Here is a 23,076-nt window from a genome sequence, read left to right as displayed (position 1 = left end):
CTTATTGTATCATAAATCAGCAGGGAGATCTCAATATGCATAGGTAGAGGAAATCCAGATGACAACAAACACGGAGAGGCAGAAGTTGTTGCAATCAAAAGAGCTCTTCAATATTGCAGAACTAATCAACTCTTTGGAGTATAGAAACTCTTTCTAAAGTATTGCAACAAATTATTCAGAGGCATAAGAAACCACCTTTGGAATTGATTGACATGGTTGAAGACATACAACAGGATTTGATTGCCTGTCAAGCTCAGATTCAACATATTTTCAGAGAAGGAAACCAATTAGCAGACTGTTTGGCTAACATGGCTTAGGAAAGCACGGGTATGATAAGGCAAGGACTTTTGGAGAGTTACCAGCAGCAGGTAGGAGATTGATCAACACTGACAAATCTCAAATTCCATATTTGAGAATCAGGACAGAAAAATCACACTGAATGAAGACTTTGTGGATACTTTGCAGATTTGTTGCAGTTTTTAATTTTTATGTCATATTTAGCAATTTATATTGGATCGACGTCTAAGAATTTTGTAATAGCTTTTAGTTTGTTGTTTTGCTTTAAATCAATAAAAGAATTTTGTTAGATAATACTAAAAAAAAAAAAAAACATTTTTATGGGGCGAAAAAAAAAAGGAGACTCGCAGACTCTTAAAGTTACTTGTTTCCTCCCTTTGATAGTTTGACAATAGATGCTCGAGTTTATTGTCGTTAAAAAGCATTTTGTTTGCCGTTCTGTTATGTGTATTGCCTTGAATTTGCCGTTAGAAATTTGGTTTCTCGTTAGCATAATATTAGCAATGCTGGTGAATCTTTTGAAGCTGGCAGATGATTCATGCTTTGGACCACTAGGACGTGGCTACTTGAAACTAATTAAGAAATGAATGGATGAATATTTTAGGTTCTTTAACAGCAGAAAAATAGCTCAGTATATCGAAGAAAATAAAAAAGAAAACAAATTAAACATGTGGGAGTTAGAGAAAAAAACAAGAAGAAAGGTAAATGCAAGTAAAAAAGAACACAAAATAAAAAAGATAAAATAGGTGTAATTCCATTTCCATCTCATGGTCATCTTTGATTGAGATCTGTTTTGACTTCCATCAACTCCACTTTACCAACACACACACACACACACACACACACACACAAAAATTCACATATACATACATACATACAAAACAAATAACAAAAGTACTAATAACCCTTCTTTCCAAATTATTGATTCTTGAGTTTTCTGACAAAAGAGATATGGATGGTTCAGGGCAGCAACGAGATACGATGATGTCTGATGCAACACCACCACCTGCGCCGCCGCATGCGGTGGGGGGAACAGAGAATATCCCGGCGACGTTGAGTCACGGTGGGAGGTTTATTCAATATAATATATTTGGTAACGTATTTGAAGTAACTGCTAAGTATAAACCTCCTATTATGCCTATTGGTAAAGGTGCTTATGGTATTGTTTGGTGAGTTCTTTTCTTTGCTTACCTAATTTTTTTCTTTTTTTATAATCATTTTTTTGGTTGCTTTGATGCTTTGTACATTACAGATTTTGCCTTTTGTTTGTTTAGTGAGTTTTTTCTTATGCCCTTTTGGTTATTTTTTGCATATACCCTTTTGTTTCTTTTTTCCCAATACTAATTGTTTTGGATCCCTTTGATGCCTTTTTGATTAAAGATTTTGACTTTTGTTTGTTTGGTGAGTTTGTTGTTATGCTGGTTATTTTCTGCATATATGATACCTTTTTTTTTTTTTTTTTTTCCTAATTTTTTTTTTGGTTGATTAGAGATTTTGATTTTTTGTTGGCTTGATGAGTTTTTTCTTGGGAAAATTACGATCTATGTCTATTTTTGAAAATATTATCACGCTATGTAGCCCATACTTTGTGTATAAACACCCCATTTTCAGCATATTTGTGGATAACTACCTTTTATACACTATTATTATATACACTTTATACAAGGTTGATACATTATATATAATGCTTTCCCCCCAGGTATAATGTTGTATAATATTGTATAATGTTGTATATTAGGCTACGTCGTGTAAATATTTTCAAAAACTGTATATTTTTGAAAATATCCAAGTTTTCTTTATACCCTTTTGGTTAATTTTTGCATATACCTTTTTTTTTTTTTTTTTTTTTTTTCTAGTCATCTTTTTGGTTGCTTTGTTGATTAAAGTTTTTAACTTTTGTTTGTTTGGTGATTTTTTTTCCATTATACCCTTTTGGTTACTTTCTACCAATTTGAAATACCCTTTCCTTTCTCGGCTATTTCTTAATTTTGTACTTGTAAGGTACTTTTTTGGGTTTTCTTGGATATTTTTGTTGATTAAGAATTTTGACTTTTTTTGAATGATTGAATGTGTGTAGTTCTGCTTTGAACTCGGAGACAAATGAGCATGTAGCGATAAAGAAAATTGCTAATGCTTTTGATAACAAGATTGATGCCAAGAGGACTTTGAGAGAGATCAAGCTTCTTCGGCATATGGATCATGAAAACGTCAGTGAGTCATTTCTGTCATTTTGAAAATTCTTTTGAACTGAGTAAGTTTAACTGTACTAGCTTATTTTTCAGATGAATCTGGAAATTAGAAAGATTAGGTCTTGAATGTAATCACTTGCTCGAATTTAGTTAACTCAATGTATTAACTTAATTAATAATAACAGAATATTACATTAATAACAGAATATTACATTGACCTATTGCGGAGAGAATGGGCATAGATAATTTGTTTCTTCTCTGAAATGGTAAGATATATAATTTTGTTCTTTGCTTAATGCCATGGTACCTTAACATGTCTGACGGTGTTCACGTATGTAAGCATGGAATTGATTTCATCTAATATATTCAGGACGAATTGTATTTTTCTCTCTTTAAATTGCATCTATTTGGATATAGATGTGTTCAAGATATTTGAGGAGGCTATTTAGAAAGGAAAATGAGTATACCAGTTTTTGCCATTGGCTAATGTGATATCTGTCATTGCAGATTGTTGCGATTAGAGATATAATTCCACCACCACAGAGAGAAGCCTTTAATGATGTTTATATTGCGTATGAGCTTATGGATACTGATCTCCATCAAATTATTCGCTCGAATCAGGGTTTATCTGAGGAGCACTGCCAGGTTCTAGTTAGAACATTTATTTTCTTCAGACAGCTATTTAGAAACACTAAAGTCTGAGTACCCAATATGTTTCTCAAAGCTTGTTTCTTTTCTTCTTTTTTCCTCCTTTTTTCTGGTTAAAAAAAGAGTGGATGAAAAATATAATTCTCATGTTTCGGATCATTTTCGCCATTTTTGTTATTTAAACCACACATCTTGTTTTGTCTCCTTGGAAGAATTGTTTTGACTGGCGTGCAACTAACATCATGTTTGAGCTAGTGAAGCTTGACAATTTTTTTTTTTTCCTGAGAAGGTAACATATTTGTATATTTATATATATAGAGACTACACAAAACTGTGTAGTCCCCCTAATTACAGATTACAAAAGGGTAAGCATCTGATCCTGTGTCATCGCACAAGGATTCTAATACATCAGAGATTGATTCATTATCTTCTAAACCTATGCCTTTACACCAAAAGTAGAACAGCCCTAAACACTTCATTTTAATCTTTCTGGAAATGGTTGGCTTTGTCTTCAAAACATCTTTGGTTTCTCTCTTCCCAAATTGTCCACCAAATGCAAGCTGGAATAATCTTCCATCTGATTTCCTGAATTGCAATACTGCCTTCTCTGTTCGAGCATGCTAGCACATCAACTATCTTACTTGGCATGGTCCAGAGAACCCCCCTATAATTGAGGAACATCCTCCATAGTTGTTCAGTGAGTTTACAGTGCAAGAATAGATGATTAATTGTCTCAGGTTCCTCACCACATAGAAAACAACTGGAACAACTGGAGCATAGATGATGACCTCTCTTACAAAGATTGTCCAGTGTGAGTGCTTTTCCTCTAGCTAGTAGCCATGTAAAACAAGATACTTTATAGGGAACTTTGACTTTCCATAGCATCTTCCAAGACCAACACCTGATCTGATTGTTGAAAAGGTTGAATTCTTTGTAGGCTGATCTGACTGAGAATTTTCCTTGATTATTTCCTTGCCACTTGATGCTATCCTCAGAAGTTGTGGTTCCTGTGAATAGCTCTAGAGTTTTGAGGAATTCTGTCAGCCTATCTATTTCCCAATCATTCAAGCATCTTCTAAAGATCAAATTCCATCCTTGGCTGCTCCATATCTCCCCAATTGTTGCATGTTGCAGCTGAGATAAAATATGCAGATCTGGAAAGAGTTGTTTCAGAGCTCCTTGACCTAGCCATTTATCCTCCCAAAAAGATATCTTCATGCCATTTCCAACTTTAAAGCTTACCTTGTTCATGAGTTTAGGCCACAGGTTCCTGATTGACTTCCACAGACTGACCCCATAAGGACCCTCCACAGTCTTGGTTGTCCATTTACCTTCTATGTTTACTTTTCTTTGATCACCTCTTTCCATAAAGATTCTTCATCACTAGCAAATCTCCATAACCATTTCACCATCAAACTTTGATTCTGGGATTTCACATTTTTTATGCCCAATCCCCAATCCCCCTTCCTTTTAAATGATCTAAAAGGAATTTAAATGATCTATAAGGCTCTTGAGAATCTCCTCATAGATTACTGGCTGCTCAATTTAGATAATTATATTTTTATCTGAAACTTTCTAGTCTTTGTTTATACCTTTATATGAGGGTTTCGTTTTTGGTATCAAAAAACATATTAAATAATCAATAAAATAAAAAAATGAGTTAGAAGTATTCATTCAAAGCTTCAAGTTCTAGGGTAGACATATCTACTAATGGAGCTAAAATACAAAAACATTACAGGAATTCCTAACTTTTTGCAGTCATTTCCAAGACCATTTTTACTTTACTGCTGATGACAGTATGTTGGATACTCTTGTATTAATTTTTTCCTATGAAGTAAGGGAATTTCACTGTTACCATTCTCAAAAGAAAAGTAAGGGAATTTCATTTAAGACATTAAGAAGATGCAAGTAGTACAAAGAGGAAGTACATAAAGACAGAGACAACCCTACATACAAAAGAAGATGGTCTAAAGATAAGGAGCTGATAAAGTCCAAAAAGTAAATAGGGCAATTTACAGGTTCCAAAATATGCCAACTATACAGCCATAAAGGACATCAGGAGTTGATACTTCACCAAACCTCTGTGTTTCCTTGCTGTCAGAAGTGTTTCCTTTCTGTCAGAACACACCACAAAAACATGCAGAGATCATTTGTCGAACTTTCTTGATGGATTTATCAACTTTCCATGAAGACCAGCTTTCATAGGCATCCTTGATGTTCTGTGGCATCACCCAACTTAAACCAAAGATGGAAAGGAACATTCACCATATATCTGTTGTAATTGGGCAGTGAAGAAAGAGATGTTTGTTGGTTTCTGACTGCTGTGGGCACATGAAACGTCTATTGACCACCTGAATGCTTCTTCTGCTGAGATTATCTTGGTTAGACATGCTTCATTCAGGACTATTCAATTGAAACAGGTAATTAGTCTTCCAAATATATTTCAAGCCCATCTATCAATGATATCATTGATGGATCACATATGAGAGTAGCCTTCTTTCACAGTGTAAAGGCCATCCCTAGACTTAAATTATCATCTGAATTTTTCGTAGACTAAGAAACGTTCCAATTTGGCAAGCAAATTAAGAAGTTGTTGTAGTTCCCAGTCTTGCATGTTCTTCCTGAAATGAATGTTCCGACAACTGTCTTGCCGATTCTGAGAGTTGGTGGAGTCCTGATCATGAGCTTCTAATAGAGGCCTGGAAAATCAACAGTAGGATGGAACTTTTTACCCGTTGTCTTTCCAAAACTTTATGTGGTTGCCATTGCCCTATTTGAAATAGGAATTCTGGAAAATTCACTCTAGAATTTTCTTATCTTGTGGACCAACTCTATGTGGATTCCTGGACAACTTGGTACATTAGCGGTTTGGGAGGCCATGTTGAGTCCTGTCCACCTCTTTCCGTAACGAATTCTCCTCCTAGTTGTATCTCCACATCCATTTCATCAGCATGTATTTGTTTTGAATGGAAAGATCCCTATCGCTGTGACTTTTCTAGCTTTTTTGGCATCATGACCTTTGACCATTTTGTTAGATTATATTTATGTTCTTTGCTGCCTCCTTCCAATAGTAGGTTCTCCTGATCTTGTCCAACTGCTTAGCTATTTTGTTGGCGATTGGAGTAAGGGACATCAGGTATGTAGGGATGTGCTATCCAACAAACTATTGATGAGTTTCAGCCTTCCCCTCATAGAGAGATATTGTCTTTACCATGCGGATATTTCACTGCGAAATAATAAGAAATTGTATTTCCCAGCTATCAAAAATCTAGTAAATAAAAGAAATAGTGGTTTCGTTCGTTTCTATGGTTACTTCTTAAACGATGCTTCTTTTCAAATTTCTGTGCACTTGTATACTTGAGGAGATAGGAATGACCTGTTGTAAGCTATTGATACTACAATAGATCCAAATGTTAAGCTCCTACCAGGCCGGGGGAGCCTCTTAGTGATCCTGGAAGATATAGGAGGCTGGTAGGAAAATGGTATTATCTCACTGTGACTCGACCCGACATTACCTTCCAAGTTAGTTTAGTAAGTCAGTTCATGGATTCTGCTTGTGACGGTCATTCGATTGTAGCTATACTTATTCTTCGATAGATAAAGTCTGCTCCTTGTAAAGGACTTGTTTACGAAGACCGTGGACATGAGAAAATTATTGGATACGGATGCAGATTGGGCATGGTCACCCTTTGACAGACGATCCACTTCTGGATATTGTGTTCTAGCTGGGGGAAATTTAGTGTCTTGGAAAAGTAAGAAACAAAATGTGGTTGCTAGATAGAGCGCAGAAGCATAATATCGAGCTATGGCATGGCGACATGTGAGCTCATATGGATCAATCACCTACTGAGGAGTTGAGATTTGGAATGATTCAAGAAATGGAACTTTTGAAAGATAATGAGGTTGGACTTCACATTTTATCGAATCCAGTGTTCCACTCTGAGGAGACAACATCACAGAGTTCATGCGATCAAATGATCAGCTCGCAGACATATTCACCAAGTCCCTAGCCAGTTCTAAAACACGTTATATATGTAGCAAGCTTGGTACATATAATTGTATACACCAGCTTGTGGGGTAGTGTTGCGATCTTTGTGAATATTCTAGAGTATATGTAAATATAGTTTGTAGCCCTAATTTACTCCTATTGTAATTAGGTGTTGTTTTCCTTTCCTTGTAGAACATGTAAAAATAGTTATTTAAACCCCATTAGCTTGAGGGAATGATCAAGCAGAGTTCTCTCTTATTTTCTCTTCCACTTCACAACTTTAATATAGAAGAATAGAAAACTTAAACAAACACCACGAATATGTCTATACAACTTATACAAAAGAAATTTGGTTCGGATTTTTTTAAAACTACAGAACCAAACCTAATATTATCGGTTGGAAATCAAACCAACCAAGTAAAATAATATGTCGGCTTGGTTTGATTTTCGATTTGATTTGATTTGATTTTTTGGTTTTTCATGAACACCCCTAATGTTAATAAGTGTATATTGTGCTAGTTAGATTATAATGCATTATCGTGTCAAAATTTGTCTGACTAAAACTAAATACTTCTACATTTGGGTGCAGTATTTCTTGTATCAGATCCTCCGTGGGTTGAAATACATACATTCTGCAAATGTTTTGCACAGAGACTTAAAGCCTAGCAATCTTCTCTTGAATGCCAACTGTGATTTAAAGATATGTGATTTTGGGCTAGCTCGTGTCACTTCTGAAACTGACTTTATGACCGAATATGTTGTGACAAGATGGTATCGTCCACCTGAGCTGTTGTTAAATTCATCTGACTATACCGCAGCAATTGATGTATGGTCAGTAGGTTGCATCTTCATGGAACTGATGGACAGAAAACCCCTATTCCCTGGCAGAGATCATGTACACCAGCTGCGTCTTATTATGGAGGTATCTATTGTTCACTATCTACCCCTTCCCCCCTTACACTAAAGAAACGAGTTTACTAAGTTTTTGTTCGTTTATCTCGTTTTTCCTGTTTCACCTTTTTGGCACTAGCTGTTTTGTCGAAATCCATCTAAAAGCGAAAAGAAACATAAAGTTGTAGATCTAGGAAACCAGAAGGAGAAGGCATAGACAGAATGTAGTTTTATTTTTGAACAGCTGTGTCTCTAGACATCAAGAATTACATGTAATCGACTATGTTTTCTTCTCAGCGAGTGTTATGCACATATGTAGTATTTTATCTTAAAAAGGAGAACATATTAACCTGCCACTCTCTTTCCTCTCCAGTTATTAACAAAGTGATCAATGCATGATTATTTTTTTTTGTAATATAAATATATAGTTTTTCATAGTAATGACCCCAAATCTCTCTTAGTATCTTACTTCATGCTCAAATTCATAAATATGATTACTTTTACTTAAATATTCTGGTGCCCGAAACTTCTTGCAGTTGATTGGTACTCCTTCAGAGGCTGAAATGGAGTTTTTAAATGAGAATGCAAAACGATACATCCGACAACTTCCTCTTTACCGTCGACAGTCATTTACTGAAAAGTTCCCACATGTAAACCCAGCTGCTATTGATCTTGTCGAGAAAATGTTGACATTTGATCCGAGAACGAGAATAACAGGTGCGAAGTTTGAGACAAGTTTCTCTCCTAGCTGCATTAATCATTTGTCTATCTGCATCTTGCACTATTTCCTTAATGTGTACAAGATCCACATGTTTTCTTGCAAGAGATCGTACATAGTAAGAAAAAGGGCATTCACTTGCCAGTATCTCTCACTAACACACGTTGCTTTGACATGCACATCATCCTCGTAGTTAGTATTTACCATGTTAGTGAATAGGGTATGTGCTCCATTCTCTTGATATATTATCTGCATCATGGCAAAGGAGTTACTGTATCCATTCCTTGATGGACTTAGTTTGGATGCTACTCCCTTTATCCCAAATTGTTCGATATAGTTTGAGTGGACGTGGATTTTAAGAAAGAAAGGATTTTGACACATACGTTAAATACACATAAAACATAAAAAATATTCATTGTACCAAGGATCTGTGGGATCTCCAAATATTCATGTCATGTTCTCAAGGGTAAAAGGAGAATATATAGATTATGTAGTTTCTAAATATAGAAATCATGGATGCTATTTTGATAGCAAATGAATGTGTGGATGTGAGCAAGATCTCCAAGGTTCCTGGGATTCTATGCAAGCTAGACGTAGAAAAGGCTTATGATCCTCTTAATTGGGATTATCTGTGGAAAACTTTGGAGAACATGGGCTTTGGTCGCAGGTGGATCAAGTGGATAAAGTTTTGTGCCAGTACAGTCAAGTTCTCCGTCTTGATCAATAGTTCACCTTCTGGTTTTTTCTCTTCTGAGAGAGGATTGAGACAAGGGGATCCTTTATCCCCTTTTCTCTTTATTTTGGCAATGGGAGGACTCTGTGACATGTTGAAAACAGCTCAAATAAACAACAAGATCAGGGATTTCAAGGTCAATGCTGGTGACATTCAAGGTCCCTAAATTTCCCACCTTTTATACGCTGATGATACACTAGTTTTTTGTGATGCAGAGAGTGATCAACTGAAGCAGCTAAGAGTTATCTTTATCCTTTTTGAAGCTATTTCTGGGCTCCACATCAATTGGGAGAGTAGTTTTGTGTATCCAGTCAATGAAGTTCCAGGTATCAATAGGCTGGCCAACATTCTGGGAGGAAAAGTAGGAGTTTTACCCACTACATACCTTGGCATGCCACTGGGGCCAAAGAGTAAATCCATGAATATTTGGAATGCAGTCTTGGAGAAATGTGAGAAGAAATTGGTAGACTGGAAGAGTCAGTATCTCTCACTCGGAGGTAGAGTAACTTTGATCAACAGTGTACTAGTTGCCTTGCCAATCTACATGATGCCTTTATTCCCCATGCCAGTTGAGGTCATAAAGAAGCTGGACACCTTGAGAAGGAATTTCTTATGGCAAGGAAACTGCGAGACAAAGAAGCATCACCTCGTAAATTGGTGTACAGTTATCACTAGCAATCAGCGGGGTGGATTGGGAATTAAGAACTTGAGGTTACAGAATCAGAGCCTTCTGCAGAAATGGTTATGGAGATTTGCTTCAGAGGAACAATCCTTATGGAAAGAAACGATTATGACCAGATATAGGATGGAAAATCAGTGGATAACAAAGGAAGTAAAGAATCCATATGGTGTTGGGCTGTGGAGAACTATCAGGAACCAGTGGCCTAGACTATGGCACAATTCAAAGATAAAAGTAGGCAATGGTGGGAAGACATCTTTCTGGAATGATGTCTGGGTAGGTGTTGCTCCCAAACGCACACGCAAGTATAGTAGTATACGCGGTCGTACAATTAATATAGGATTTTTAAGTCTAGATATCGTACCTACAGAGACTTATGATTAACTGTTTACTAAATTAAACGATACTAATCATCTACGCAAGAAGTAAAATCTCAAGATATAATTGTTAACTAACTAAAAATAAAATAAAACAAATAATGAGCTTCAACCATGAAAGAGCAGATTTTTATCGGAGAAGAGATAGATATAAGGCTATGACCACTAACAATCCAGTTGAGTCTTCAAATCGTTCTATCTATGGGTTACTAGTTGACGGGTTGATGTTGACTTTATGAGTATCTTCCGAGTTGCTCACAAGCCTGTAGATGCTACTATAACGCCTATATTCCTATAGTCGTCAGAGGTAACAAGAACGCATTTACTTCTCCGTATTCAACTAAGCAAGGCTAAAGGGTATATCCCTATCCTTGTTAGCGAAATGATTAATCGAACAAGCTCTAGTTATTCTTATTACGCATGCAAATTCCCTATCTCTAGTTCAATTCACACGCCACAGATAATGTCTAATTAGTGATCAAGTAATTAACAATTAAGCACAAGAATAAATAAGCAACCCAAAAATATGGAAATTTAATAGATAGAAACGATAATCAAACATCAACTTTCATGTTTGTGTCAAAATCCTAGAACTAAAGAGTTTAGCTCCACATAGACATGGAAGAAAAACAACAAATCATCCGAATAAAAATGTCAAAATAAGTATTACAGAGAAGAGAAGATAAAACCCTGTAACTACAGCCTCCACGGCAGCTCCAAGCTCTCTCTAGGTCAAAAGTCTGAACTAAGGGTTTCAAGTTTTTTTAAAGTTGTGTAAAAACCTTGTCTAATAATTTATTTATAGGTGTAGAAAAAAACCCATATAAAATAACTGAGTCCAAAACAAATTGGGAAGACTTTTAATTCCGAAAATCCCTTTCCTTCACACTGTGTAATGCAGTAAAACACCGCCTCACGTCCAATTTCTTTGTCTCAAGTTGTTGGTCTTCGTTTCTGGCTGCCAGTACTACTACTTCAAAATTCAATTGCACATTTGCACTAATCATTACGTAATAATTATGTTTGCCACTCGTCTCCTCTTTTTTTTTTTTTTCCTTTATTTTTCTCACATTTTATTCAATTTTGCTCCAACTCTCTTCATCTTCACACCGCTTTATTCCTACACAGTTAAATATAATATTAAGCACAAAATAATATAATTAATACTCAAAAGATGATTTGAAGTATTAAAATGTGAGACAATAATGGGTAAATATATGCATTTTTGGCCCAACATCACCAGGTCAACAATCCCTGAAGAGTTTGTTCCCTGATATTTACATTCTAAATCAACAGCAGAAGGCAACAATCCTGGAAGTTAGAGATATTCGAGGATGGAACCTCAGCTTTAGGAGAATGCTCAATGATTGTTAAGTGGAAAGGTTGATAGGATTTTACAACACCCTTGAACAGTTCAAGGATTACTCCAATGAGGTGGACAGTTTAGTTTGGTTGAAGGATAAGCAAGGAAGATTCTCAGTCAAATCTGCCTATAAATGCATCAGTCCTCAACTTGGTTTCTGGCCATGGAAGATGATTCGGAAAGTTAAAATTCCATACAAAGTGGCATGTTTTACATGGTTAGTGGCCAAACAAGCTGTTTTAACACAAGATAATGTGATGAAAAGGGGTTTACAACTTTGCTCCAGGTGTTTTTTTTTTTTTTTTTTGGTGAAACTGAAGCTGAAACAAGAAATCATCTTTTCCTTCATTGTAAAGTGACTGAACAACTTTGTCAGTTCTTCATCAATTTGAGAGGGCTTAATTGGACTATGCCAAGGAATACAGTTGAAGTTGTGGCATGCTGGAACAGAGATGGTAATTTGTCAGGCCATAGAGGGAGATGGAAGATTGTTCCAGTTTGCATCTGGTGGACAATATGGAAGGAGAGGAATCAAAGATGCTTTAAAGATAAAAGTATCACCTTCCAGAAATTGAAGATGAATTGTCTAGTGTTTTTGTATTTTTGGTGTAGTCATGAATTCCCCTAAGAGTCAGAGGATATAACTAGTATTCTAGATTGTTTATAGGGCTATAGGTGGTAGGTTTTGCTTTCTGTAACTACTACTTGTAATTACTACTGAAAGTACACCTTTGGTGTATCTTCAAAAAAAAAAAAAAAAAAGAAAAAAAAAAGGGAAGATTACCAAACAAATTAGGGAAGACAAAAAGGAAAGAATGTGATAACTTTCGACCTCAAGAACACAGAATTGAAAATAAAGAAAGGAAGTAAAGATAGAAGCTAAACACAAGTTAAACAAAATAGATAACAATGAGATGGATAAAATCTAATCACCTTCGATTAAACGATCAAGAACAAGCACCTATTCTATTTGGATCCTCAAGAGGATTGATTCCTCTTGCAAACCTAAGGGCAAGGTCAGGGTAGGCAACACAGGTTTTCTACCCATTCTACTAACTACAAGATAACCTAAGGCTCACAAGCATTCATCAATTCATCATTTGTCAAAGTCTAAGGAACTAAACTCTACTATTTATAGTAGCTAGCTATTTATCATAAAAATAGCCCTTACGTAAGTAGACTATCGCTACAATGCAAATAATGCCGGCTAGACATGCAATTTGGTCGTTTCTTACAAACCTTTCATTTGAAATCCACTTTAGCCTATTGTGGACCTTCAAGTCTTCTTGGCTTGATCTTCAAAATCCCCGTGAGCTTCCATATCCAAGATGAAAATCTTGGAAGTTGTCATTCTCCCTCCTCGAATTTGTAGCTCCTTTAATTATTATTATCTTATAGGTTATCAAAAAAAAAAAAGAAAAAATAATTCACGAATTCGAACCTTGCAAAACTTGGACGGAAATAAGTACATCACGAAACCATCAAAAGTAAAAAATGTACATGGTAAAAATGAAACAATGAAATGACCATGCATTCTTTTAATCCTAGACTTTCCCACATTTTCTCCAAAAGCACACTCTTGTGATAAAGACAAGCATCAAAACAATCAATAAAGATCTTTCATCCAAGTAATACTCTTTCACGTGCCATAAGAGAATAAAATATATACAAGATGCTGTAACCAATATGCCTATTAAATGAAACTAATATGCCCAAATTGGTATTATCAACAAAGTAGATCAATCCAACTCATAAATCAAGAACCCAAATTGTGCAAGATAAAGAATCCACATAAAATGGTTCATGTACCATCTTAATCCCGATATCATTTGAAGATGTATCAAAGAGGACACCATTGAAATGTAGCTAATATCTACAAGAATCAACCATTCAACTAAGATATCAAGTACTTCGCTCAAATGAAGAAAACAATCTTGGCTCAAATGAAGAAAACAATCATAAAATGAATCAAAGAAACTAACAAATCTAAATATTAAAGCTCGTAGATCAATGTTAGTTTCCTTAACAAGGTGGACCAATTTATCTCTCAAACCACAATTCAAATGTACCTTCATAAATATAAGGTAAGAGAATCAACCAAGTTAAATTTCAAAAAAAGAATCAACCAAGTTGCTTACAACTCTTACGCACAAGTTCGTTTCCCCGGGATAAAAACAGATGTCAATCTAAAAACATCCTTGGGTTTCAAACTTAACATCGCAATATAAGAATGGCATCAAATAACAACATTAAAGAACTTTTTTTATCGTTTAAGTAAGGTTTTTTTTGGATATATAGCAAAACACCAACATTAAGGAAGTGCTGATGAAAAATACATCCAAAAGAGAACTTTACAATGTGTATAAAAATCTAAGAAAGTCAACAATCGCCTCTTTATCCAAAAAAGAAAGTCAACAATCGCCTTTGGCTCTAAAACATAAGTCAGAGCTTTTCTGAACCAAAAACTAAGCAAGGATATACACTTAAGCTTAAGATTAATAATGTTGCCCTTCTTGTATTCAAAAGCTCTAGCATTCCTCTCTCGCTATATGACCCACCAAATAACCGCAGGAATTGTGAGTCCACGTTGTTTTTTGGCACACACCATTTCAAGCCCAAAATGATTAAAAAGAGATGTCAAATCTGTTGGGTAAACTTGCAATCTAAGAAGAGGCGATTGAGTTATTCCGCCTCCTCTTCACAAAGATAGCATCAATGTTGTCAAAAGCGAAAAGCGCTAAAGCGCTGTTGGAGCTTAAAGTGCAAAGCACAATTAAAGCAGGGGCTTCACTGAATAAAGCGCACTATGAAGACTATATATATGTGTGTGTATAATATTTAGAGAACATAATAGACACATAAATGGTAAATCTATATTGCTTATAATGAAGTATAATTTCATCAAATCATCATCTTAAGTCTTAACCACTGAAATCAAAAGCGAGGCACACAAGCACTTCACCGCTCCGCGTGACCTCAAGCGAGGCGCACGTATCAGAGGGCCCTTTACAATTCTTTTTTTAAATTATAGGTTAGTCTGTCACAATTTCCTAGACCATATTTATGGCAAATATCCAGGGAAATATGGAAAAATTAATTAAGGGAGCAAATCAGAGTTCCCAAAAGAATAAAAAAGAGAAGATCGACGGAATTATAAGAAGGCAAGAGGAGCTGAAGCAATGCAACAGAAAAAGACAAATTCAAATAAACCAGGGACAACTGCAGCGGAATAAGCCTTTATCACAGGTCTTCTTCTCTGTTATCCTTTTTGTATGCCTCTCTCTCCTATAGTCGTTTTTTTATTCGATCTTTTTAATAAGATATATGGAAAAAAAAGTTCTCCATTAAAAAATGTGTATTTGACTGAGTTAATTTTTTTTCCCCTGATTTGGTTTTTTGCTATTTTTCCTTTCGGGTAAGGTGGATACATTGGTAAAGTTGAAAATAAACGGGTTTGGTATATATAGTCCTCTTTGTATAAATTTTGTAGAAGTATTTCATGATTCATGGTGTCAACTATCACTATATATGTAACACTTGTAAAGAGAATAAGAGAAGATAATAACAAACATACAAATGGTGAACTAAACAATTTCTTAGAAGTCATGACCATAGTGGTGCACCCCAGTGGTGTTCACCTTTATATTCTTGCTGTATATCATTATTCAACAATTACAATTGCATGCAAAATGCCTTATATTATTTTTGTTTTATTTCAGAATTAAAATGGCTGAGGCCATGTTTACCGTATATTCTTGTTGTATGTATTACTACATGTGACTCTTGTAGTGTCTTTAGGATCCTTCAAATTGTTATATTTTTGGTGTCAGGATCCCTTTGATTGCCTATGGACAAGTCCTCTGCCATTTCTAATTCTGCAAATTAAAAAAAATATGTAATGCATCTTGCAAGCAATTATAACTTTAAATAATACGCCAGTGTTATCAAAGGCGCGCTCTAAGCTCGCTTAAGCCCTAAAGCGAGGCTCAAACCATGTTGAGCGCTTCAGCTCGCTTTATGTGCGCTTCAGTGTCATCATCAAGGCTCTAAGACATACTTTTCCTTGCCAATGAGCCTCTCTTGATGAGGCTAGTGATTAAGATATTTCACTTTATCGCAATATTTTTACAATTTCTTTGTCCATATATTTGCTATTCATGCTTATTATTATTAATCTTGGACTAAACATATATATATTTGTATTATTGTACCATTGCGCTTTTTTTCATTGAAGCGCACGCTTTATTTGCGCTTTGTGCTTAAAGGCCCAGCTGACCTTAGAGCTTTTTTGCGCTTTTCGCTTTTGATAACACTGTAAATACGCCAGGATCCCTTCGATTGCTTTTGCACCACTCCTCTGCCATTTCTAATTCTGATTATATATATATATATATATATAATGCATCTTGCAAGCAATTGGAGTATAATTTTTAAATACTAATACACAATAAGAACATAAAGCTGGACAGTCCTCTGTCATTTTTAGTTCTGAAATAAAATTAAAAAATGATTTTATATAATGCATTTTGCATGCAAATAAGTTTTAAATAATAATATACAACAAGAATATAAGGTAGACAGGTCCTTGCCATTTTAATTCTGAAATAAAACAAAACATAATGTGTAAGGCATTTTACATGCACTTATAATTATTACAATGATATACAACAAGAACATAAAGGTGAACATCGCTAGGCTCCATCGCTATGGCCATGACTTCTAGGAAATTGTTTAGTCCACCATTTGTATCTTTATTATTATCCTCTCTTAGTCTCTTTATAGGTGTTACATATATAGTGATAGTTATAAAAGTTGACACTGTGAATCATGAAATAAGGACAAGTGTTCCGTTTACTTCTACAAAGAGGGCTAAATATAGAATTTCAGCACCAAACCCGTTTATTTTCAACTTTACCAGTTTATCCACTTCAGCTGAAAGGAAAAATAGAAAAACGTCAACTCAGTCAAATACACTTTCTTAATGGAGATCTTTGTTGTCTATATCTCTTATTAAAATGATCGAATACAAAAAGGATAAGAGAGAAAGAAGAAGACCTGTAATAAAGGCTTGTTCCGCTGCAGTTGTCCCAGGTTTGGTTGATTGTATCTTTTTCTGTTGCAGTGCTTCAACTCCTTTGGCCTTCTTATACTTCCATCGATCTTCTCTTTTTTAATGTTTTGGGTCTGATTCGCTTCCTCAATTAATCTTAAAATATTTCCCTGACAATTTGCAATAAATATGGTCTAGGAAACTGTGACAGACTAACTTATAATATAAAAAAGGAATTGTAAAGGACCCTCCTACACGTACGCCTCGCTTGAGGTCACGCGGAGCGGCAAAGTGCTTAGGCGTGCTTTTGATTTCACTGGATAGCATCTGTTACAAAGAATGCTGCGTCTCATTTGAAGATCAACAATGGTGAGGCATCTTTCATGAGCTACGATCCAAGATAAACATTTGATTTTGTATGGAGCAAGATTCTTCCATAAAATCTTCGAAGGAGACATGGTCAGGGAGGGGTTAGTCAAGGCTGCATAACAGCTTTTCTTTTTTTTTTTTTGGTGAAGTAATTAAAATGTATTAGAATGGCATCAAGAAGATGCAGAGGTTACAACTAAGCATAGAGCTGCTTCAAACAAGAATTAACATGAAGCTAGCTGAGCAAAAATCTGTAAACTAGTCAAAAGATCCCAAAAAGATATCCCCTAAGACCCTACTGTGCTAGAGTTAGGGAGCTAACAAAATCCAAAAGATTATCCACACTGTTTACAGGGGAGAAAAAGTGCCAACTGAAAAGAGTAACTAAACATCTAGCCTTAATGCTACTTATGGAAGTTGATATTCCATCAAAACATCTGCAGTTTCTCTCTTTCCAAATACTCCTGCATAACAGCTTTTCACAGAGATGATTCCATTGTGAGACTTTTTCCAGATGATGGAATCAGCTTGAGAGATCAGTGGGAGGGAGGAGAGGGTTGGGCTTATTCATCAATTTCCCAATCACTGAGGTTTCTCCTAAATGGAATGAACTAACCCTGATGTGACTGAAATTCGGTATCTGTTCATGACAGGGGTGTAGCCAAGCCACTAGTCGTGCCAAAATCTAATCTTTCTACCATCACCTACTTTTAAGAACATTGTTCCCAAAATAGCTCCAAAGAGCAACATTATAGTTGAAGGTAAGCGATTTACCTCCATGGCTTTGGAAATCCCATAAATTTCAAACAAGCCGATCTTAGCTTGAAAAAAGTATGGTAACATTTAACCCACTTGTATGCCAAGTTGGTGACTTTACTCTTCCTTCCTTGCAGTTCCTTTAGGGCCTGTTTGGAAAGCCACCTGGTAATTGGAATTGGTGTAATTACTAGGGTAGTAATTGCACAGCCTAGTAATTACACAGTAGTGTAATTACAACGACCTGTTTGTTTGTCATAACATAATTACAGTGTAATTACAAGCGTGTTGTTTGGTTGCACAAGTGTAATTACACAGTTAGTTTAATTTAAAAATAAAATTAATTATAAAAAATTTAAAATTAATATTTAAAAAATATTTGCCTTTATAAATGATATTGAATTGGTTATTTAATAACACATTGTTTCTTGAAATTATATTAATTAATAATCATATATTTGTAACTAATATTGTAAAAAATAATTGATATATATTTTTCAAATTAATAATATTTAGTTTTAATTAATTATAAAACTTAATAGAACACCTTTTTTGTGAGAACGTCATGGATTGGATGTTTGACAAAAAAAAAAAAAATTATAAATATAATGCCATAACATTACTCAAATGTTTTGACACAAAAAATCCATCAAATGTAAGTGAAAAATAAACAACATGCAATGTGAAAGCACATAATAAAAAGAAAAATATATTTTAAAAAATAAAAATAATTAAAAAATAAAAATAAAAAAGAAACTAAAATAATAGAAATAAAAAAGAAATTAAAATGATAGAAATAAAAAATAAACAAACTAAAAAGTAATCCCGTAATTACACCCAATTCTCCACAACCCCCCCCCCCCCCCCCCCCCCCCCCCCCCCCCCCCCCCCCCCAACAAGAATTGGAGAGTGTAATTACACCCTTTCAATTACACTCAATTCCCACCTAACGGGTAATTACTTGATCAAACAAACAGGCCAAACTGTGTAATTACACCCAATTCCAATTACCTGGGTGGCTTTCCAAACAGGCCCTTAATGATGAACCTTCACAAAGAATCCAAGAAAGTAAGTTAGTTCACCAAAATAAGAACTATCACATTTAAGCTTATAAAATTCGTGTCAAGCTTCAAATTGATCATTCTTTATCATTTTTCTTGAAGCATTAACAAATCCTAGCCAAAATGCATCCTCAAACCTAGAAATATGGTAAGTAAAGAAATTAATACCAAAGCTAGCTTAATAAGTTTACTTCCCTTCTCATTTATAGCCAAATCGTCCTTGGGAATAGCATTAGGACCCTCAATTCCATCTAAACAAGGTAGCTCCTCATTAGAGACCTTCACATCAACCAAAGAGGGAGTTATTTCATTTAAGCCCAGACAAATAGCATCTATGTCAAAAATCAAATAACTCTCTTCTTTGGATTTGCACTTCTCGAATTCCAACCCACTAATACCATCAAGAGCAAAAAAGTTCATAAGGAAGATATCTTCCAAAGTAAACCCATCAATGATGTCCAAACAAGTGTATTTTTTTTGACAATGATAACATTCTATATATCCACAGGTATACTATACCATAAAAGTATAGTCCCCCAACCAAACTATTACAGATTATAGCAAAAAAGCGCCTTCCTATATTACTAGTTACATATTGTCCAAAACATCAAAGATATCTTCTGTTTCAACTAGACATTCCTGCTTACACCACAAATAGTAAAGAGCTAAACCATTCATCTTTAGCTTCTGTATGTCACTATGTTTATCTTCAAGGCATCTCTGATTTCTCTCTTTCCAAACAAGTATATTCACCTTCAAGTTCAATATTTGGACAACTCAAAGAATGGTTCCCACATGGCTTGGAAGGGGAAAAATGAAATTAGATGATCCCTGAAACAACAACATACCCAGTGTAATCCCACAAGTGGGGTCTGGGAAGGGTAGAGTGTACGCAGACCTTACCCCTACCATGGGAGGTAGAGTGGCTATTTCTGGTAGACCCTCGGCTCAAAGAAAGAAAGGCAAACCCAATCAGTCCGGAAAAAGAAATAATAGAAGTAAAGAAGCCGATGCAATATACTAAATGAAGCACGACAAAGCAGAAGTATGTACAAGTGGAAAGAAAGCAGAACTTCGAAGGAATGAACTCTTTCTATTACAAAGTGAATGTAAAAAGGCCCTTTGGTACCTATCACGACCAAACGAATGAAAGAAATATTTTTGTGGAAGGCTATCTGCCACAATTCATGGCCATCCTTTTCTCCTATACGTTTTCGTAGGAAACTCACTCTGTAAATCTTTTTACTGTTTATGGAGAAAAGGGAGCTCCCGCTTTGAATATTGTGTATTTACATGAAAGTTGTGCACAGTGTTTTCTGTTTGTGAGGAAATGTTTGTCCTAGTTAGGCTATTGGAAAACATGCTTCTTGGTGGTATCAGGTATGTGTCTTGTTGCATCTTTTGTTGTTTATTAAGTGCACCTATTTATTATCATGAAGAACTTGGATGCAAAGAGTGACACCCCTGCTACTCACTTAAAGGGAAACTAAAGAACTATTAAAGCGCAGATGGTGAATTGAACCGGTGGACCTTATTTGTGCTATTAAATAAAAGAAAAATCTAAAGCGTGGAATCTGCATTCCAGTCATTAAGGCTTACTTACGGCCCCGTGCTAAACGATTTACAAGTAATTACTTTTTGTTATTGCTATTGAACAGAAGATGGTAGATATCATGATGTGTTAATAATTAGCTAGAAAATTTGTCCTGTTGAACAGAAGAAAGAAGAAACTGCTTCTAAACTAGTGATTTAATTGGGCAGCAATAACCTTTAAAAAGCCAAAGGTTCAGTGTTGCAGGCCAAACAAGCTAACCTGTGTTTAGCATTTATTAGTCTTGTTCCGAAATCATGTGGCAAATGCTAGAATCGCACCAAGATACGTCCCGTTATTGCACCTACTAGACTACATCCTCTGAGGTTCCATTCTGTTACATTAAGTGGAAGAATGTGTTGGATGATCGTAATAGACTTCATATAATTTAGGCGCTGATAAGTATCCTGCCAAAGATGGAGAGGCATCGCCCCAAATGAAGAGAAAATTAAAATATGCGGATCAGGACAAGAAAGGGAAAGATGTTATTATAAAGAAAGGGAAAGATGTTATTATACTTTTTCATTTTGGAATTTGGGCTATATATAGGGTGTAAATGCTACAGGTTCTTAGGAAAAGTGCTACTACCACTTCTTTAGTGGATACTGAGTCGATTCCTCGGCCTGATATGAATTGTAGTTTATGTACCGGTATTGCTTTCAAGTGATATGCAGGAGTTTGGCATTTTGCTAGTATTCAATGTTTAGCTCTTTTCATTGGTTAATAGTAATTCTTTTCTTTCCATGCTTACAAAATGCTACCCTGCTTCAATTAGATCGCCCTTTTGCATCCGACAGGTTGAATACTTATATAACTTATTGGTCCACATACTGATCCTTTTTCTGTACTTCGTTCTTTTCAGTTGAAGACGCACTTGCACATCCTTACCTAACATCGCTCCATGATATTAGTGACGAGCCCATTTGTGTGACTCCTTTTAGCTTCGACTTTGAACAGCATGCCCTTACGGAGGAACAGATGAAGGAGCTGATTTACAGGGAGTCCATTGCATTTAATCCTGAATACCAGCACATGTGAATAATCGCTGGTAGATTGTTGTCGGTCTCATCTCCGTGTTATATGTTCGTGTATATATGTGTGCATTTTGTCCGGGAACATGGATGAGTTTCTTATGCGAACACTTAGTTATGAAACTGATTTATGTATGAAGAATTGTTTGATAAGGTGGATCGATTGTATCGTTTCTGTTTTTTTTTTTTTTTACTGAAAATGAAATTCAGGTGGACGATGTCTGTATCAAATTCAGGTAGGGTTTAGGTCTGCGTTCATTCTACCCTCCCTGCACCCCACTTTATGGGATTTCACTAGGTATGTTGTTGATGTCTGTATCAGATGCAATTCTATTGTCATTGACATTCTTACTTGTTTGCCAACACGCCCATCAATTTCATGCTTTGCTTTTATTCTATTCTATTTTATTTTATTTTATACTCTATGCAAACAGCCTAATACGTGCATCTACTTTTAAAAGTCGGTCCCTCAATCAGCTCAGTTTTTTTCCAGTTGAGCACCTCTACTCGATTAAAAAAAAAAAAACCAATGCTTTTATGAACCTCAATCACCGCCAAAGGATGTGGTGCAGCAGAGCTGTTTCTTCCTTAATCAGATGTCTCGATTTTGAGTTCTAGATATAGAAATTTTCTCGGTAGAGAGTGCTTACTCCGAATGGACCCTACGTGATGTGAATGTGGATTAGTCGGGTTCTATTACGGATACCGAACACTAGATGGGAAATTAAAAAAAGAAGAATTAACCTAAATAGTCGCCCACCAACCATTTAAAGTAAAAATAGCTGGTGGAGGTATATTATGTGTATAATTGTGTGTAGTTAACATATAATCTATGTATACCGGCTAATAAAAGTAAACTAAATCTGACTGGCTATTTGTGTAAGGATACCTTAAAAAAAATCCTCAATGCTTAATTGCAATGACACTTCACATGCTTAGACTTTTTATGGTTTGACAGATATTATTCACATGTTCCACTCTTCTCTATCTATTTGCTAAATACCACTCAAAATTACCGCCCCAACGAATTCCACCACTGATTAGCTACAATCTTATGCCCTAATCAATCAGCTCACATTTGACATCTACAGCTACCGTCGGGCCTTGATGCTGCACTCGCAGAACATGATTTTTTTTTTCTCTTGTTTTTATTTGAATAATATCAGAACATCACTCCCATTTGTGGTTCTTGTCACGATCCAAATGTTACCAGGCTGTGATAGCATTTAACCTTGCTCGTTAGGCGAACCATACTACACGAATACACCAAGTATTGTGGAAGCTAATATAATCACTCCAAGAACCGGTCTCCCTAGTCACGAGCTACTAGGAATA

General features: G+C 35.5%; 1 protein-coding gene across 3 annotated transcripts; it reads left to right on the top strand.

Moving 5' to 3' along the window:
* The first annotated feature begins 1,023 nt into the window (after nt 1-1,023).
* Nucleotides 1,024-22,144, top strand: LOC132031511 (mitogen-activated protein kinase homolog NTF4). 3 transcript variants are annotated; one of them, XR_009408296.1, is made up of 8 exons: nt 1,024-1,466; nt 2,375-2,504; nt 2,994-3,131; nt 7,712-8,044; nt 8,550-8,730; nt 11,817-12,100; nt 12,260-15,129; nt 21,573-21,775. XR_009408296.1 is itself a non-coding variant. In XM_059421506.1 (6 exons), the coding sequence occupies exons 1-6, from the start codon at nt 1,249-1,251 to the stop codon at nt 21,746-21,748; spliced, it is 1,176 nt and encodes a 391-aa protein (XP_059277489.1). In that variant the 5' UTR covers nt 1,028-1,248; the 3' UTR covers nt 21,749-22,144. The 3 variants fall into 3 exon arrangements, 1 of the variants encoding a protein (XP_059277489.1); XR_009408295.1 differs by having other exon boundaries at nt 11,817-15,129; XM_059421506.1 differs by lacking the exons at nt 11,817-12,100; nt 12,260-15,129 and having other exon boundaries at nt 1,028-1,466; nt 21,573-22,144.
* The last annotated feature ends 932 nt before the right edge of the window (nt 22,145-23,076 follow it).

This window comes from Lycium ferocissimum, chromosome 9 (assembly GCF_029784015.1).
Source record: "Lycium ferocissimum isolate CSIRO_LF1 chromosome 9, AGI_CSIRO_Lferr_CH_V1, whole genome shotgun sequence".
In the NCBI taxonomy this organism is placed as follows: domain Eukaryota; kingdom Viridiplantae; phylum Streptophyta; class Magnoliopsida; order Solanales; family Solanaceae; genus Lycium; species Lycium ferocissimum.
The sequence above is the reverse complement of the archived record's forward strand: the minus strand, read 5'-3'. Positions and strand labels throughout refer to the sequence as shown.